Source organism: Phalacrocorax aristotelis, chromosome 6 (genome assembly GCF_949628215.1).
Source record: "Phalacrocorax aristotelis chromosome 6, bGulAri2.1, whole genome shotgun sequence".
Lineage (NCBI taxonomy): Eukaryota > Metazoa > Chordata > Aves > Suliformes > Phalacrocoracidae > Phalacrocorax > Phalacrocorax aristotelis.
This window is the reverse complement of record NC_134281.1, coordinates 36,814,490-36,835,363: the sequence shown is the minus strand read 5'-3', so window position 1 is coordinate 36,835,363 and position 20,874 is coordinate 36,814,490. Positions and strand designations below refer to the sequence as shown.

At 36.4% G+C, this 20,874-nt stretch overlaps 1 protein-coding gene across 8 annotated transcripts in view; it reads left to right on the top strand.

Moving 5' to 3' along the window:
* The window catches only part of KCNT2 (potassium sodium-activated channel subfamily T member 2), a 144,411-nt gene that overhangs the window by 110,741 nt on the left and 12,796 nt on the right, over positions 1-20,874 (top strand). For 5 of the 8 annotated variants that reach the window (XR_012661174.1, XM_075097205.1, XM_075097203.1 and 2 more), the window contains 6 exons: positions 1,869-2,003; positions 6,800-6,911; positions 13,151-13,252; positions 16,075-16,158; positions 17,491-17,619; positions 20,561-20,581. Coding sequence is in view for 7 of the 8 variants with exons in the window: in XM_075097205.1 (XP_074953306.1) it covers positions 1,869-2,003; positions 6,800-6,911; positions 13,151-13,252; positions 16,075-16,158; positions 17,491-17,619; positions 20,561-20,581 (583 nt within the window). In the remaining variant the exon portion in view is untranslated. The remainder of the gene's footprint in view (positions 1-1,868; positions 2,004-6,799; positions 6,912-13,150; positions 13,253-16,074; positions 16,159-17,490; positions 17,620-20,560; positions 20,582-20,874) is intronic. The other 3 variants (XM_075097207.1, XM_075097204.1, XM_075097210.1) reach the window with 3 other exon arrangements.

Genomic DNA, 20,874 nt, shown 5'->3' with positions numbered 1-20,874 from the left:
TTAATTCCTGATGTGATAACCAATCGTATTTTGTAGGGGTTTTTTTGACATCTGTTTTTATCAATAGCAAGACTTTTAAAAATATAGTTCATGTTTATTCCCTGTGTTTCCCTAAACATGTTTTTAAATCATACACAATTAATAGAAGTTGATAATGTCTAAGAACTACAATGTAAAAATGTGAAGCTTTCTTTCTTATTTAATAGGTATAGAATACATTCTCAAAGTGCCACTTAAAACCTTTTAAGTGTCTAATATATTTGTCACTTGGACACCTGGCATGAAATATCATCTTAGGAAGAACAGCAGCAAAGGAATTACTCTCATTTACTACTCCTTTTTGTTAGAAGTGGGTGACCTGCAGAATAATAGCTTTACCATAATTCATAGCTGGGATGAACCAAAATATGTCATCAAGTATTAGAAACCTGTTCTACAGTCTTCAGGTAAAAGTGATGTGAGAACTGTTACTGAACAGATTTCACCACCGTGTAGAAATCTATTCAGTGTAAAGAAACCTATAGCTAGAGGTACCTGAGAACTAGAATTTTAATACTTCTAAATTAGTATTTTAAAAAAACACTCCACAAATTACTTGAATGTAGCCGTTAAAAAAAAAAGTAGCAGAAAATACATATATTTCAGAGTATGCTACTATTTTCAGGCATCAACTGAAAGACTGAAAAAGCAGAAATACAAATTACTCAGAGAAAGGTCAGAGTTCTATTTGTGCACTGAAGTTGTTAATATAGATCATGTAAAATACAGGCTGCTTCTTCTTGTAGTCAACCACTGGTGATACTGCACAGTTTAAAAAAATATTATGTATTTGTTTTGGAAGGACATGTATATCATGCAAAATAAATACCACAAATTTGTAGAGTTTTCCTTATCCAACATTTTGAAAAGAATTTATAATAGGTAGTGTAAACTTTGGAACCTCAGAAGATCATTGCTGAAAAGAAAAACTCTATCAGGACCATTAGACTTAACTATTATTATAGATTGCCAAATGGGAAGCAATTATAATGCCAAAACAGCTTTTCACCTTGGAAGTAGACAGAATAATGCAAAAATTTAGTTTCCTGGTTTCCCTTGGAAACCATGAAATTCATAAAGATTGCTAAAGGTTCCTAGCACTCTTTATTATTACAGAAAAGACCTTTTTAAACTTTTCAAAAGGTGCTTAGTTTCTGTGGAAAATATTATTGTTAAAAAAACCAAACATGCTTCATTTTGGAAACAAAGCTATAAGATATGATGGGAATGGTAACTCAGTTGCCTGTGAGTGTTGTCTATGGTCAGGCTTCACAGGAAACATTGTCCAGCAGAGTGCAAACTTTTATTGGTGCAAAGCGGCTCCTAAAAGCATTATGAGAACACTCCAACTCCTAGATTAACCTGAAAGAGAAATGTATTTGATGTCCCAGAAGAACTTTTTTTAGCATTTTGAAACAGAAATATAATTGTGGGAAAGAGGAACCCGAAGCATTTATTTTGTTCCATTTATTGCCAGAAGTAACTGCAATGAAGCAAGTTGTTGCAGCATGTAAGGACTTCCCAAGTAACTGTTAAAGGTCTATTTTAAAAAGTTGAAATAAATTTATTATTTTAGCAAAAGGTGATGTACTGTAACAACCTACTGAAGTGCATTCTATATGACTTCAAGGAAAGTAATTATTAATATTCCATCAATTAGTTGCCATTATATAATTGATATAGATTATGTTGGAAGCTATGATACATACATGGAGATGAAGGGAACCAGCAACTCGGCCTGTGTTCTGCAAATTCCAACCATCCCTAATCGTTTAAGTGTTCCATATTTAAGTTGCTCGTTTCTTTCTCCCTCTTTCTCTTCACAAAAGCCTAGATGACTTACTAAGATGCGGGGTCACCTTTGCAGCTAATATGGTGGTGGTGGACAAAGAAAGTACAATGAGTGCCGAGGAAGACTACATGGCAGATGCTAAGACTATTGTAAATGTTCAAACACTCTTTAGGTAAGATATTTTTGCAATCTATCTATACATCCCCATTAATCGTAAAATAATTAATGCCTTTTGTGCCCAGATAGGAAGTGATCAATTTTTTATATTTATTTCTTCTGCTTACATTCTCCCTTACATGAATTTGTGTCTTACATGGGCAAACCATTTCCCACCCTACTTAGCAATACACTCGGAGTATTGGTTATTCTGAAATCTCAGACAGAATTCTGTACATCCCAAAATTGGATGATCATTTTAAAAGTTAACTATGAGGTTTGCAGGAAGGAAGAAAAAGCTAATCTTGAAGACTTAGGACCAAAGATAGTTGAGAAAATAAATTTCTCCTCAGTGCGGTAGTCTTTCACAGTAATGCTAAAGCCAGTATGAAAAACAGATTCTTCTAAAAGGTAAGCAATGCATCGCTATGATGTTAGTAGTAGGTGTTCATATTTTGAGTATTTAGTTTTGAATAAAAGTTAGGTTTTTAGGCACATGTATGCAACCTTACATATGACAACATACTAAGGGTCATGAAGGAATAATTGAATAGAATGAAAAAATGAACAGTCTAGTAAAGAAGCTGAGGAGGCAGTGCCATGAAGAGCTAAACAAACTGAGATTTCTTGTTCTTTTGAGGACCTCTCCTGACTAAAGCCTCACTTTGTGTTAAATATCTTGTTTCAACAGCTACCCAAAGACACATGTCCTTTTACACTGAAAAAAAGTCTTACTTGCTTAAAAAACAAAACAAAACCACCCCCCAAAAAACCCCGCAGAAAACAAAATGCACTCTACAGTCAAGTATGAAATGCCGCCCTGATCTGGGGCTTAAGCCTAGCACGTCCTGTTCATTCTAGAAGACCTGGACAAAATTGTGTCCTTCCCTAGAGGATTCAGTATCGTCCAATATTGCTGCCCTTTCTATGTCAAGTCTTCCACATAAAACCAGAGAAAGGTGCACAGTAAAAAGTTTTTTGAATCTGTCAGTGCCTAAACTTAACCATATTGTGCTAGGCTATCTCACTGAGGTTTTGACACGTATCACTTAAGTTTTTTAGAAATACATTTTACCCTGAAATATAAAACAATGAGTTGAATAAAACAAAACTTTAAAACTACAAGTTGATTTTTCTGTAGTTGTGTTCTACCTTGTAAAAAATACTAAAAAGAAATTTCATAGCACACTACATACCATAGGTGTACAACTAGAACTCACTATATAATCATTCAGTTGTCATGCACAATGCTTACAACTAGATGGCAGCTTTAACTCATATACGAGCTATATATCTGGTTCAGTATGATTTTAAGGCTGCATGATACTTTTTACAAATATCAGAAGAAATCAGAATAAATACCTTGTTTAAGATCTAAAGATCCTGTTCAGATAACTTTGTAAACTTTCACAAGGAATGAATTATATTTTTTCTAATTTTTTTCCTAGTACATATACAATAATTTCACTGCATTTTTATATTATGTAAAAGCTGTAGAAATAATTAAGCTTTGGGAAGAGGCATACGGTAGGGGCATTTACCTGTTCTACAGAATAAACTATATTCATTGCACCAAGGTAAACAGTTTTGCAAATTCACTTTAAAAATATGTTTAAAGTTTTTTTTGTTACTTAATAATAGCTGATAATGCCAGAAACTAACAAAGAAGAGGCTGGACATAGTAAAGAACAACTGTACTTAAGTGACACCAAGGGAAATCATTGAGAAGATACACGCTAATCTAAACTTTATTGATTTGATTGACTCAGGTCAGCTCACCTTATTAAGGGCTATGGATAGGCCTGAAAAGGTGACATAAGTGTGCGGCAGTAGTGTTTGGCCTAGGTTGCCACTTCTCATATACCTGTTCTGACATTATTAATTTATGTCAATCAGGAAATAACCTGGCTTTGCCAGAAGAGTCCCCAAATACACCCCTTAAAGATAGAAGCATTGTTTACAATGACAGAGTTATTAGCACCTTTAAGGCGAGAAGCTGTTCCATACCAATTAAAACTGTGGTACAACGCTAGCTTATCTGACTTAATTACAGTTAAAGAAGTGTGACTCAAATGGTTACACTGGCTAAGAAAGGAAATCTTTAAACCTTTGAATGGGAAGGAACAAATTAGCATAGTTTAAAAGTACAAGGAGAAATTAGTAGTTTTGGACTGTGTCCTAGGGATTCTTTTCACTTTTTAATATGAAATATGAAGCCAAACATTGAGTCCTTACTGACATTTATGGGTCCACCTCAGAAAAATAGTGGGTTTCCCCAGGCAGTAGGTCTGTACTAGGAGGAGTACTTATATTCACTCTTGCTTTCTATTAATTAATGAGTTTAAATGTTGGTGTTTGGGAGGCCCTGTTTTTATCAGCTAACATCTTGAAGGCTGTGCTTCAAATACTGCAAGAAGCCTATTGACAGCACATAAGTAGTCAATAATTTGGCTGGTATCTAGCAGTCAGCAGCAATTTATAGATAAAACAAATTAGGTGTTCTGATGGCATTACATTGTTTTCTTGGTTTATCTTTTTAGTCCAGGAAAGACCTAAGGATATCTCTTGCTTGTCTGAACTAAGGATATCTCTTGCTTGTCTGATTCACAAATATCAGTTCAAGAGCAAGCTATGTCTTCCATCAGGCTAATTAGGGCTTTCTCTGCCCCATCCAGTTATTTTTTACCAGAATGGGATAGAGAAGAGGGATCTTTGCAGTGAATTAGCCCGCTCCAGTGCCGAAAGCTTGCGGGCATTGTGCCTTACACCCAGGACAAGAGGCAATCTGGCCCTGACTACCTGGAAAGTCTTTTCCCCTAATTCTGCTAAAAGGCACTCATAAGTAAAATAGGAGTTTTACCAATACTAGGTTTGAAACTGATTTCCTAATATAAATCAGTTTTCTATCTTGGTGATAAACTAAATCCGTCTTTAACAGAAACCTAGTAACCTGCATTTTCTACTGTAAGTTTTTCTATTTTATCATTGGATCAGCTTTTAGTTTTCTGTTACTCTTACTTCTGAATGTTATATTGTTATTTTTCAGATATGAATTCCTGTCCTTTACTACAGCAATACAAGAAAATTTCCAACCAGAAGCATAAGTAATTCTATAATACAGAATTAATGCAGAAGAATTTTATTCTCCTTCCTCAGAACATTTAACACATTTGTTGAGCTACTTAATAAGTACAAGTTCATACGTAAAAGTGTGCTATTGCCAGGACCTTTTTTTTTTTTTTTCTTCCCCCAATTTTCATGAGCACTTCACAGGTTTTTATAACACAGAGCATACAATTGAAGATGTACACAGTTGCATCTCAAGGGTGTGGTTATCATGTATTTAATTTACGTATGTAGACTCCATTCCTTAAGGGCTTAATCTTTAGTAGGAGATAAGTACACCTTGTATAATGATTCTGCACCACTCAGAGTTTGTATCAGAGTCTGACTGTAAGAGCTAAAAAGGCACAGAAATGCCTGAGCATGCACAATGCCTTTCAGGCTACAGTGGGGTCATCAAGTGATTCACATTCTCACCCAGTTTGCCAAGTCCATTTTACTTATATGATCACATTCAATATTTAGTTATTCACAGAGACGTAACTGCAAACATAATAATGGCTAGCATTTCTACCATCATATGATCATATGTTCAGAACATGTTTGGGATCATGTGATCATTACGTTTTGGCATCAACAAACCTAGGAAAATGTATTGCATTAAGGTGGCATAAACACATACTGACAGACAGTTTTGACATACGTTTCCCCACATTTAGGCTCTGCTTTGAATTGCCATTTCAGTGAAGTTCCTCCCTACAAAAATGAGGGAAAAGACTAAAGACTTCCAAAAAGGTACATTGGATTCCATTTGACACTAACTTACTAAATTCAGCTTTCAAGAAAACCACTTTAATTTTTATCTGAATTAAACAGAAGCCACATTAATGATGTCATTAATACAACAATCATATATTGTCACATGTAGATAAGTACTTTCAGGATCAGCAGACCAGAGTACAAATGCATGTCATGTTCTGATAATAATCTGTAGAGGAAACACTCAAATAACAATCTGAGCTCTATTCCAACTTGTTTATAGTATTTGCACAGCATAAGATACCAATTTCTTTATAATCTTAGAGCCCTGAGGGCTGGGGAGGGGCTCTTTAGTCTGCCTCATGAAAATCTGTGTAATTCAGCCAGAGTGAAACTTAAGTCGCTGTTTTTGTTATTGGAAGCCTCAGTGTTAACTTACACATATTTTGTATATGTAAATATTTTAAAGTGAGAATATAAGTATACATTTAAATTGCTGAACTCCAAAGATGTGTCAATTTTCAACTATTTTGCTCAGCCTGCAGACACAGAGCATATAACCAAAACTCAAAAATCAAATGGACAGAGTACATAAGCCAGTTCTAATAAAACAGTATCTGGCTGCATGTAAACTACTAAGTGCAGGCTACATACTTTTTCATTTTTTGTTGTTTCCTACATATTTGTGTCATTTTTGACATTATTAAATAAAATGTCTGGTAATGAAATTAAGTGGTTCCTTTCTAGCATTAAAATATTTTATAAGCTCAACCTTTGAATGTACGTTTGCTTCTTTGTGAATTCTACAGAGTATATTTTGTAGTTTCCTCTGCTATTATACCAGCATTTCATTGTGCCAAAACACACTACAGGTTTTAGGCACTTCATTAAAAGCATAGATATGAGCACAAGCTATAGTATATAGTATAGCAGAGCCTTATATTTGTGAGTTCTTATAATTAGAGGTATAACTGTTACATTCTTTTACAGGTTGTTCTCAAGCCTAAGCATTATCACAGAACTAACTCACCCAGCCAATATGAGATTCATGCAGTTCAGAGCCAAAGACTGCTATTCTATCGCTTTATCCAAATTAGAAAAGGTAAGATTTGCCTCCCCAATTTAAATGTTACCATTTTAATACTTTTTATGATTTTTGTAACAATGCTTTCAAAACAAGTGGAAACAGTGAAATATTTTATGGTTGCAGAGCTAATTTTTTTTTTTTTCCCCAAATTCAACCCTCATTTAAGAATAAGGCTTGATTTGAGCTCCATCGCTTTACAATATAATATTAATCTAGCAACGGTTTGGACAAAGGTGGACACAGAACGTGCTCACGGAAAATTGAATATTTTTGGATAACTGAATGTTTAGAGCTAATATGGTTTTCCAACAGGCTGCCTGGGGCAATTAATGTGGAAAATATTTTAACTGATGAAATGCTTAAAACATACAGCATTTATTATAAGGCATTTTTTATTCCAATTCAGTTCAGAGGCACTAAAATTACATATTCTGTATACATTTCCATTTATCTGTATCAGGTCTTTGCATTATTGTGACAATTTGAGAACAGCGATTGTTCTGTTGAAGGGCAGTCCTAGTGACAATAAGGATAGTAACACTAAAATTCTAGTTAAAACCTTCATATTTTATACATTTTACTGCATAACTTGGCATTTTCAAGATGTGGAACAGGGGGGCTATATGGAGACAAGTTTAATTTCATTTGCTTGTCCAAAATACTACTATTAGTAGTACAGGATGAAGGCTTAATCTTATTTAGGTGACATTCTGATAAGCACAAAAAAAAATATGGAGAACCGTGAGGAAGGTAGACAAATTGTTACACGAAGAGAGAAGCATTTTGCAGTGGGAGGCACATCTTCATTTGGATTATGCCACTCCCATTATCCATTAAGGTCTGCACCTGTGGCTCCTCCATTTTAGCATTATCTGCCTTAATAGTACCTTCAGGAAGGCTAAGCTGGAACTGGATGGAATCATGCATTGCCAGTTTATTTAGGGCAACAAGTGCCAACACCTGGATGGCACCTTCAGGATGATGTTCCAATATAACTTACTTCCTTGGTGTACTATAACCAACAGCAATTTCTTTTTTTTTAAAAAACATATTCCCTTAATCCATACAGTTTAGCGATTGGGGGAGGTAAGAATAGTAATAGCTTTCTCAACATGTCGTGTCTACGGTTGCTTCTGGAATACTCCATAGGCTGTAGCCATTCTACTTTAATGCAGTGAAGCAAAGATTTTTATCTCAGTTCTTTCTTGCTTTACATAGGCTCCTTCGTTTTTCTGGCAAAGGTCCTGGAAATCATTAGAAATAGATTTTCTTCCCCATCTTTGTTGATTTATTGTGCAAATGTTAAGTTGTGAATATAGGCTGGAAGCTGAACAATTAATTAACTTCCTATTCAAACTATGCCATACTGAAATAGAGCTAGATAAGTTATCTTACAGAACAAACATTTTCTTCATTGCTCTTGAAGTTGCCTGCTATTGGTATTTCCCACTCATTTCATCTTAACATTTGCAGGGAGCACTCCACAGGTGGTGCTGCAATTCATTTATGTTTCAGAACTCATGCAAAATGAAAGGCAATTAAAAGCTCAACTAAAAATTATCTACTGCAGTCAAACATGCAGTTGATTGTTACTTCTACCTTAAGCACCTCATTTTCAGAAAGACTGCACGTCAGGTGAGTAGCCTTCAGGTAGCACTGAAACACACATGCAGAACTGAGTTTTCAACCTAATGGGCTGCAGAAGAAAGATACACAAATCGGAGAAGTCCATCTGTTGTTGTAGCTGCAACTTTCCTCATTTTAGAGATAAATAAATCTGAACACAAACTCAGCACTGACACGGGAGGAATGTCGCTTATACAAGAAAGAAAAGGAAAAACAAAGTTTAGACACCTGTAAGTCTAAACTTCAGTTCGTAAGTTCTCAATTTGTCTTAGATAAGAAAAAAAAAATTAAGTAATCTTTCCCTCTTCCTTGAAAGAGAGGGTTTACAATGTCTTAGGTAAGATTCACACTTGAGTTTTCTAGTTTGTTGGTTTTTTAAATTTTCCAAGTAGATATCACAGGTGTTAACTGAAGAATAAAAATTCTAAATCTTTAAGTGATCATTTTAAAACACGTGCAAACTCCCATATCTTTTAATCAAACCAATACTGTGATTTTGTATCTTCCACAGGGACAAGCACATAAATGTTAGGTGACTGGAAGCCTATCTGTGATAGCCCAAAATATTTGCAGTGATATGCATAAAGCCAGTCAGCTTTTTTTCACCTTCAGTTAAGGATAGGGCATGCTGTCCCCATTTGTTTTTAATATTGTTCAGGTTTTAACCAGATTTGAACTAACATTAAGTAATAACAGGCAATAATGATATATGGTTTATAAAAAAAAATTGGTATATCTTAATTGGTATAAGTCTTATTTTAGATGTATCTTTAATGATTTACATCAGCTACAATTCTAAAACTGTATAAATAGTTAGCATACAGATTTGACTGTTGAACTGGCAGGTTTTTAGAAAGCTGTTCCAGACCAACAACAGAAAGTGAATCTGTTCTTGCCAAAAGGTAGAAGAGAATCAATTAAGAACACATAGTCCAAAATACTGTAAGCAGTTCTAGAGGTGAAGTGTTATCAATCCAAAATCCCTTAAGACAAGAAAGGTACTGTAAAGAGGTTTCAATGCCCAGATTTCTGATTGGTCTTATATCTGACACGGGCAACAACTGACATTTACCAAAACTATGAGTGTACTGGCTGTTCCCTGTAATAAGCCACTGTCGTCTGGACAGGGTGCTGGACCATCTTGTCTAGACTGTGCTCTTACTAGAAAGGTTGGACTAGATGATCCCTGAGGTCCCTTCCAACCTGCGATTCTGTGGCACCTTTCTGTGTTCTTGCACAACCCCCACCCCCATGTCCTTGTATGTTCATTAAAGCAACTTTGCATTGTTTGCATACAACAGTTACAGCCATCACGGCAGTTTCCATATTACTGTCCATATCAGAGGAGAATACATCAAATCAAGATGGGCCCTAGATCTCTTTCAACCACTGACAGAGTGCCCAAAACAGGGCTTCAGGTTAGTTTGTGGTTGGTGTTTTGTTATTGGGATCATAGAATTAATTGTTCTGAAGGAATAGGTATTTATTTAGAAATAGTAAAAAGATAAAACCATGATAAAGAACCCTATAAAGGATTTTATACAAATATGAGGTAGAAAAGAGAGAAAAACTGTAAAGCTTATGAACTTGACCTTCTAGACAGATATTCTCCAGTGTTCTGACAATATGCAAACCCAAAAGAAAATTATTAATTAACTTCAAATTAAATGGCCTAAATGAAGGAAGTACATGCTAAGAACTTCTCAAAACCACAAATGCACACCTGTTATTACTCAGAAAGCAAGCAGTAAAAATTCTGAACTTCATGACTTGAGCAAAGCCATAAACATAGAAAGACTGAGGATGAAATAAAGATCTCTGCCTATTAGCTGTGTCTCAAAATGTCATCTACATATGTGAAGTTCTACAGGACACACTCATGCCATGATCTTTTATGTTTATAGAAATGATCTATGATTTTCTTTAAGTAGTTATATCCCCTTCCTTATTAATTCCAAAAATTGTCAGGGAAGGAGCTGATGGGCATCACACTTATGAAATAAAACTGCTGGGGCATTCTGGCACATTTCTGGCTTCTGCATCCACAGTATTCTCTGGGAATCAAATAAGACTGCAAGTAATAAAGCTGAACTCAAGGTGCCCAAGTAAAAATTGTATTTCTCATAAATCTCTTAAGCAGGTTATAAAAGAAGTCCCAAGTCCATAATAAAAGATAGAAGGAAACAATGTAAGAAATTTAAAATAAAAGGGGAAAATAAACTTCTAAGCTTCCATTTTAAAATAAAACAAATAAGGATGTTCCTATGTTTATCACCAGAATTTTGGATAAGAGTCAAATTATTCCCCAAATATCTCTTGCCTTACCCCCCTTTTCTCGGCACAAATCTGCTGCAAATTTCTCTAAGCAGATGGAAGCATAAACGTAATACCTCAGTGACATGATAGGAGGATAGTCAATTCTCAGCCAGTTCCCTATAAAATATCTTATGGCATGAATCTAAAAGGATTTAATGTTATCTGTATTGTAAGTTGCATGTAGGTTTAATTTTGAAGTATTTGTTTTAGAACAAATCTTACAATCTTTTCCATAATTCTCACACAAATTTTTATTCTCAATAGCAGCTGAAGAAAAATATCTTCTACTTTGTCTGACCACTAAAAGCACTCAAATATATGAGACTGAGCTAGAAAAGAAATGCATAATTTCTTGTTTCTGTGGCTTACAGCATTAAGCACAAGGGTATTCTTAATTTAAGTGCTCTTTATACTATTTGACTGCTTTCTTCAATTGTAAGAAGTACACAACTTGCTAGAAACACCCTTTTGCTACCCAGCTATCAAAGCACATGTGTGTGTGCATATGTGACAGCATGAGTATATATATAAAAGCATTTCTCATGGAGAAGATACTCTAATACAAGCCAGTAGTATTTGGTCAGAACATGGAGAACGTTTGAAATAAAAAAAACCAACTGAAATAATTATGTTTCCTTAAAAATTTTTAAACCCTTTTAATGTGAAGAGATTGTCAGAGGTGATATTTTATAAAGGTCAGATTAATGTCATCTTTTTAGAGTTTTTTGCTGTGTATTTTTATCTGGAGAGGTAATTCTTTTTGCATGACATCTTTTTCAACTCCACTCATGAAGCTACAGAAATCAACAGGTACAACCAGACTATTCAACAGTGACAAACAGGGGTTAGGATGCTGGTGTTCAACAAAACTGTTAGGTAAAGTAGACTGCTTATTTGCATATCACAGAATCAGAGCATACTTAGGGTTGAAAGGGACCTCTGGAGGTCATCTTGCCTAAGGCCCCTGCTCAAGCAGGGCCACCTAAGGCCAGTTGCCCAGGACAACGTCCAGATAGCTTTTAATTTATCTCCAAAGGAGGAGAATCCACAACCTCCCTAAACAACCTGTGCCAGTGCTTAGTCTCTCTCACAGTAAACGTGTTTCCTGAAATTCAGAAGGAACCGACTGTTTCGGCTGGTGGCCTTTGCCTCTTTTCTTGTCTGCTAGGCACCACTGAAAAGAGCCGGACTGTCTTCTCTGCTCCCTCTCTTGAGGTATTTAAGCGCATTGGTGAGATCCTCCCTGAGCCTACTGTTCTCTGGGCTAAACAGTCCCAGCTCTCTCTCAGCCTTTCCTCATAGGAGAGATGCTCTAGTCCTTTGATCATCCTAGTGGTGCTTTTCTGGACTACCTCCAGTAGCTCCATCTCTCCTTGTACTGGGGAGCCTAGAACAGAGCACTGTACTCCAGGTGTGGTCCCACCAGTGCTGAGTAGCAGGGAAGGATCACCCCCCTTGACCTGCTGGCAGCACTCCTCCTAATGCAGCCCAGAACACCATTAGCCGCCTTCGCCACAAAGGCACATTTGCTGGCTTATGTTCAGCTTGATGTCCACCAGGACCCACAGTGTCTTTTGTGCCAAGCTGCTTGCCAGTCAGTCTGTACTGGCAAGCATGTACTACTGCGCATATATGGTGCCTCAATTCCAAGACATTTAACATTTATGTACCTTAGGAACAGATCTTTTTCTTTATGACATCTCTGAAGGGAAAGCTTATATTTCCTCTCTTCTTAAAATAGCAAAAAATCACTTCCAACCTGTAGTTTTACTCTGATAACTGAAGGAATAGGAAGTGCACTGTGGTGTAATTCCTCTGCAAGTGAGATGTGATAAGAAAAAGGCATAACTATAGTTACATTTTTCTGCATCCCTTCCCCAGAAGCATCAGAGCAAGAAGTTTCTACCCCAGCTCATATCTGACCTCCTCTGACATCCTCACATTCACTGAAATACCATTTCATCCCTTTTGCATCAGATTCTGTCAGCACCAAGGAATTGGCATAGGAATAACTAGATCTTTTCTCTAAGCACAGTTGAAATCCCTCAATCATTTTTTAAATGATCTGGTAAAATATGCCCATGCGATCTGAGATGTGGTGATAGAAATAACATATGCATTAAACAAAATCTTTCAGCCTGAAAAATGTAAGTACTGAACAAAAGTGATATGTATTTGTAGAAAGAAACTTTATTCAGAGTAAAGGGATTTTACACTTTTGACCTCTTTCAAGGTAATATCGGTTTAGTGTTTTTTAGAGCCTTCCAAAACCAGCACAAAAATTTTTTTTTTTTTTTTTTATTCTTTAACAGAAAGAGCGGGAGAAGGGATCTAATCTGGCGTTTATGTTTCGACTGCCCTTCGCTGCTGGCAGGGTTTTCAGCATCAGTATGTTGGATACACTGCTTTATCAGGTACTACGAACAATAATGTGACTTATCTTAACAGAGACATGTATTTTTACCACCTATTTTATTTTACTTGTTACATGACCCTGTTTTCCTACAAGTAAGCCATTAATGTGCATGTCTGTATCACGAACAATCAAAGGCAAAAGATAATGGAGCATGTTCCACATGACAGTACTAGCTCAGTTATCAACCCCCAGATCACCCTGTTCTTGCAAGAATTCTGTTTAACAAACAGTATAATACTGTTTGTGAACCTCTTCACAGTCAAATAAGCAGGATAGTTTTGATAGGGCCTAAATAAAATACAGATGTACTCTGCAACAAGAAGACAGTGCCCATTCCCACAAAGGTGTATCTCTAACAACGAAAATAAGCAGAATTAGTCTTATGAGTAATTTATCAGTCATTTGCATTTGCTCATAGAGGCTGCAATTACTTAATTGTGCCCTGTCCTTTTACTCACGTCATGTAGACTGCCAGATGGCGGTCATCATGTCTTAAAGTAACCTGTTCCGGCCCTAACAAGAAATATATGTAGTTGCTACAAAGAGACAGTGGGGGAAGAAAAGGCAGCGCTGGACCTTGTTGCCCAGGAATCTAGGACAGAACTCCTCAGTCAAAAAGAAATTATGGTGGTCAGTGGGGTAAGAGAAAGGCAACAGCCTCAGACAGTTGAAGAAACAACATAACAGAACATATCGGGTCAGGGCAAATGAAAGTAGTAGTTGCTGGTTTCAGGGTGGAAAAAGAGGAGAACATTGCCCTTTCTTCTCACAATGACCACCTTTCTGCATACCGTGATACATCAGGATGCCCAAGCAGTAGCCCCAGCACTAGCCTATAAGGGTCTAGCTACTCAGAATAAGCAGCAACACCACCATGGCCCACATAGTCTGCACACCTAAGCGGCCACCTACTTTGCCTATACCTAGAGGTAGCCTGTGGTTGTTTTTGTATTCAGGCGCTAAACATTCTTTCAAGGGAATTAGTTTACTTGGTAATTTAGTGCATGAAAGGTGTTCTTTCATCTCAAATCTACTTCAGAATAAATTCCCTGAAGGCAAAGTCAACATAAATAGAAAAATTCTTGGAGCTAAGCTTTTTGAGAGAAATCATTAATATATAAAACAGTCATGTACCAAAAACGGATAAGCCAACAGATGTAAAGCCATTTATCAAATTCTAGATGTTTTAGAAAAAATATGTTTGCCTATAAAACATGTTTTTAATCATGTCTCAGAATATCAACATCACATATGGCAAAATTTGTTTTAAAAAGTAGATTAAGGCACCTATACAGAAACAGATCTGTCACCGTCAACAACTCCTGCCAGCACATAAGTAACTTCAATATTTTATATTTGCTTCTAGACATGATCAGTCATGCTATGACTTGACAGAGTAAAACCATTCACCAGAAGGTATTTAAAATTAAACCAAAAAACCCCACACACTCATTCTCACTCAAATTCCACCCATTCTTTCTCTGAACTACTGCTCAGGTCAACCGTCATTTTTCTAGAATTATCTTTCTTATTCCACATTACAAATGCCATGACAGCAAGTCCTCTCTGTTCTTTTTCATGGTCCCATCCTTTTCTGTATGACATCTTTTTCTTCTGCATACAGAGTGAGTGACATGGGAATCAGCACAGTTCATCTAGTGCTTCCTATTATAGGCCAAAAGAAAAGCCTTCAAATTATCCTTAGGACACTGACTGAAAAATGAAAACCTGATCTAGCAAACCCTTGGTAATATAATGATAATTCCATAGCATAAATGATGCATCCAAGATAAGAAAAAAGTGAAGGTTACAAAAAAATTTGTTCAAGACGACGCTCATTGGCATTTAGCCCATCACAACTGGAAGTTTATCAGTATAAAAAGTTAAAATTGTTGAATTGTTATGTATCAAATTAAATCTCTCTAGCTTCTGAATTTAAGCGAATTCAGATGCTATAACTCTAAAGGGGTTTATAACACCTTTGTAAAGTATTTCTTCATTAAAACTTATTTGCTAGCTCCATACCTGCTTTTAAGCCAAAGGACCAAATTGCAAATGGTGTTCCAACAAGGACTGATAGCCTGCGTTGATGCTGCCCTACTACACCTAACATGTGGCAATGGACAGTCCTACCACAGTTATCAAAGCACTCGCATGGCCCTGATTCAAGTAGCCCAACTCATAAGGAGGAGAAATATTTGTGATTTTAGCTGATCTAATATCTGTTCCTGGTCTTAGCCTACACTTCTACATTTAGCTTTTTCTACCTTTTAACTAATCCACAACACACTTCCATTAGCAGAGCAACAAACCTGATCTGAGATAAGGGAGATCAACCCTTAAAAAGTAGACGGATTGGCAAAGGCAAATGATATGTGTGAACTCAAACAATAGCAGTCTCACTTTAGCATTACCCACTGTTCCATGCCGCAGACCCATCTAACATAAGACAGCATTTCTTTTGCACAGAAGAGTTCGTTATTGTAATTTCACACCTAATAAGGCTAACACCTTACTTCCATTGATCTTGAATCTACATTCATCTTTGCTTTCATGGTGCCTTAGTCTCTCTGAATGCTGTACGTACATTGCATGCATATGCAGAACCAAATAAGAAAACTCATTTTATGGAAGTAGATTCAGCACAAAGAACGGGATAGCTATTTCTACAGTTAAGATACTTAAAAGATAAAGAGATTGACTGTAAACAGAGATGTACGCTTTCTTTGAAATTTACACATGTTGCTAATAGTTACCTGCTTATCTGTTCATTAAAGCTTTTTTCTTTCTTTTCTCTCTCTCCTGTTAAAAATCTTGCAGTCATTTGTGAAAGATTATATGATTTCTATCACAAGACTTCTGCTGGGACTTGATACCACACCAGGATCTGGGTTTCTTTGTTCTGTAAGTTATTAATAAAAAAATTATTTAAAAAAATTACGAAGTGCCAGAGAAGATTCTGTACTGTCTGCAAAATACCTCTACTTTCTTTGTATGGCACTCCTTTTGTGAAAGTCCAGAAAAGGCCATCTGTTTCCTTTTTCACCAGGAGAGAAGACAAGAAAATTAGATAGAAAACATACCTGGTTTTAGTTACTTCCGTAGCAAAAAACCCACACACGTCCCCAGAAAACACAATGCATTCTATAAAGCACAAAGGAAAACAGGAAAGACAGGAAAACACAGCAAAACATATCAATGGCAGTTCAGCAACCAATTTTAAAAATTAAATATACGAAAATCAGGAAGCACTACCTATGTTGAACAGCCTGGCTAAGCACTTACACACAATGCTATTTCACAACACCCATTTCCATGATAGCCAATACACAGCAAAACTGGATTTTACATAAAGATAAGATGTATTAAATGACTTTAGGTGTCAGAGTTCAAAAGTCATCTTGTTATTATATATGTCAATATTCTCCAATGCAGAGTTTATTGCTTATATCTGGTTTTATGTGCATATACACGCACACACAAAATAAATGTCTTTTTTGTTAAAAATAAAACCCCACCTTTCTGTTTTCTCCCACACCCATCACACCCCAGGTGGCAAACAGATAACTAGAAGTTCAGTTATTTACAAGTTGCATTCTGGGGAACTATAAAGAATTGCAAGATGTTTTTCTCAAAAAGGAAGTTAATGATGGTTTAAGACAGCTGTTTGAATAAAAGCTAGTTATGGATTTGTTAGTCAATAATTAAGATTTTTTTTTAAAACAATGAATGCTAGTGTAATAGTAATGAAATACTTGAGATTATGTCAAGACTTTATGCCATTTACGCCTAGTGCATTACTTTCCCCCCCATTCACTTCACCCCAGATATGCAGCCTGCAGCTTAGTGATCGTTTGTCTGGCTGCATTCAAAATACTTGTGTGTTCTTCGGTCTGCCCATCACCTGTTTCTTAGTGCTGACAATATTTAGTTCATTCTTCTATATTTTAGGCAGATATGAACACTGGATGAAGGATGCCATAAAAGTTCTAAAATAATTTTAAAATACGAACAGAAGTAATTTCATAAGAATGAACCATTTGCACTGCAACGTCTCCCAAACAGGGAGAGAATTATGTCTACACACTTAATAGAAATTCCAGTTTTGTTGTGGAGCAAAGGTACAATAGCTGGTAATGATCATAGTGTTTAGCTTTAAGAATTTTTCAAGAGTGGTATAGTGAACAAGTGATAAGCCCTCAAGAGTTAAAAGTCCTCCTATTATTATTTGTTCAGATGAAAATCACAGAAGAGGATCTATGGATTAGAACATATGCCAGACTATATCAGAAACTTTGTTCTTCTACAGGAGACATTCCAATTGGAGTCTATAGGACAGAATCCCAAAAGCTTACAACATCTGAGGTATGTCAATTTACTATACTTTTTCTCTGGATTTGGTTACAGAGTATACAACATTCTTAGGTCCTCGTAAGAATGGGAACTACTTTTTGGAAGACTCTTATGAATGCCAAATCTGCAAATGCACAGAATTCCAATAACCCACTAAAGATCTACCTCTGCTGACATGTATATGGTCACATTTACTGAGGGCTCAGATTTAGCCCCAGTTTTCATGAATACCCAGAGCCAGTCTACACACTGACTTCCATTCCTATGCTCACCTACAGAGAACTGACTGAAAACAAAGGGCAGCTCAGGCATAGATAGGACAGGCAAGGACAGTTAGCTCTAGTCTGAACTTGTTTATGGTGGCTAATGGCAGTATCCATTAGAAGCTATATGACCAGGTTCTTTATCAGGTGTGACAAGAAAGTCAACACTATCTTAAACCTAGTGGCATTTCAGTATTCATGTGACTTTAGCTAGAACTGAGCAACAAAAGAATAAATCAACATTACTAAAAGTATTGTGGGATTTCTCTAAATATAGCTGCTGAACAGTAGAAGTTTTGGGTTGACGGTTGGACTTGATCCTAGAGATCTTTTCCAACCTTAATGATTCTGTGATTCTGATATACCTATCTATGTGTCTACCGTATAAATGTATACATTTCTCCTTATATATAATGACAAAAACACTTTTCCCTGACTATAACATTTTAGTTTTTGCAGTTTTATTTGTCATGCCATAAGCCATTTGTTTGTGTGACCATTAATACTGCCATCTCATTAAACCACGTCTCAAATACAGCTCTAAAATGCAACAGTGAACAAGTTTCTCCTTTCTTCTGAAATACCCAGATGTAACTTACTGATTTCTAAAACAAACAATTTGTATTTTATCTTCCATATTTCAGAAAAACTTTATAAAACATTAAACCATGTAATGCTTAACTGCAAGATTTATCTTGAAGGAAGTACACACATTTAATTAAATTTATTTTAAAAATAAGGGTTACAAACAGCTATGCAAGATCCCACCAAGTTCACTAGTGTCTCTGTGGACCACCAATACCTCTACAGGTGGCTTTTACAGCTTAGCCAATGGACTGTGCCACTGCAATAATGTCAGCTGATTTTTTTTTTTAAATATAGCAGCATTAACATAACCCATCAAAATCACTCCTTGGAGAAGAATATAGGCAGCATCACTGCTAATATGAAAATAAGTCTGTCATAGCTTTCAGCCAAACAGAGCACATTCCAGTTTTTAAAAATTCATTAAATAAGGATAAGCAAGATAAAATTCATGGCAAAAAAAGAGGCTTTATTCTCTCATTCACAGCTGCCTATTTAACTTCAGGTCCAAAAACAGAGACTCATGAACAGTTGAACTGTGAGCGTACAAGATATGGTCAAGAGTGCATTTTGGTGGCCTATTTTTTTCCTTTCAGCATTTTCACATGCTTTCAAACACACAAGCTGACTGGCAAACAGCATCTGTACAGAGGAGGGGTAACTGTAAGGGTAACACTTATCTTTTCTACATGTTTGGGGTTTTTTTTGGCAGGCAGTGGGCAAGTAAGCATGCACACTCAAATAAGTCTTCTGAGGCAAGCTTAACTGAGAAATTAAAGATCTTTCAAATGTTTACAATGTTTGGGACCATCAGTCACTTAACTAAGCTCATGATTTTACCATAACGTTGGGAACCTCTGGTGCTCAAACAGACCAGGCCCAGATTTAGTTTAAGATAGTTATTATCTTTTACAAAGAATGAATGTTTTAAAAACATTCAGACACTGAAACCAGCCTGGAAGCCACTGTCCAATAGATAAGAGGAGTTCTACTATTACTTCTTACCAGCTTTCACATATAATCTCATTAAGAGTTTGAGTTAAATCAGGTAGAGGAAGAGGCAGGGGAGGGCAGGGGGACTCAGGGAATCTCCTAGTTAAGTTTTCAAATTGTCAGGTACTGGACTAATGTGGAAGATTGGCACTGTCTTTGTTTATTAAGTGAAGTAAAAGCATTTGTTACTGTTTTTAAAAAGCTGAAGGCTCTGAATGCAGACCCCAGTGATATTGTCACCCTTAAATACTTCAGCATTTTCTTGTTTAGTGGGAGAGTATTTGTGAAACCCTTCCCCCTCTAGAGAGGGGGAGGGGAGCCTTCCCTAACCTAGCTCTTCCCCAGAATACAAAAAAGCACCATCTAGCTCTGCTTCTGTGGTCTTTATGGTTGGATACCTACAAACGCAGGGATGCTGAAATCTGCAAGCTTTCTGCAAAGTGTTTCTTTTGAAGTGAAAGGAGTTTATGACTAATATCACTAATAATATTAGCATGAGCTATCATTTCAGCTTTTCAATACATTAAGCCAGAAACAACTTTAAAATATTGTTGGATGAGATCTTTAAAATGGAGGTTATAGAAATGTAAATTGCTGCTTTTCTCAGGAATTATGAACTCTTAATCATAATTTGAAGGTTTCTAACTCAGAGAAACTCCAATATGTATATCAATTTGAGTTTAAACAGACATAAAACCTAATTTGTACTACACACACAGCTGGAAACTGTCAGTTAATGGTTAACTTGAGTCACAAGAGCTCATGCTCCAATATTAATATTTCTGTATGTATGATTTCTCCTTTGACACCCCCTTTTTGTACTATGCAGATGAGAAGCCCTCACTTCACTCTGACAGATAAATATAATTGCCTTAAAAAGAAAGCAAGCGTTCAGTGATCTAGTTACTAAATAACAAGCAAATCTAGCCTCTCTCTCAACGACCTGCACCTACCTCTCAAACCATTTCCAGTTCATTAAAAAAGGAGATATGAAGTCTTCCTTACTATTGGTATAACTGATTTTCTGTTGTTCCTGTTAAACAAGAAATGTTTGTTTCTTTAGATTCACTTCTGTTTAAACTGTCTTTTGTTTTCTTTTTCCCCTTTGTCAGTCACGAGAAATGGCTTCACAAGTAAGTATTTGCTTATTGTCTGCCTGTTTCTGGGTGTGTGGTTTAAGCCCAGTAGGCAGTAAGCACCACCCAGCTGCTCGCTCACTCCCCCCACAGTGGGATTGGGGAGAGAATGAGAAGGGTAAAAGTGAGAAAACTCCTGGGTTGAGACAAAGAAGACAGTTTAATAGGCAAAGCAAAAGCTGCGCGCGCAAGCAAAGCAGAACAAGGAATTCACTCACTACTTCCCGTGGGCAGGCAGGTGTTCAGCCATCTCCAGGAAAGCAGGGCTCCATCATGTGTAATGGTTACTT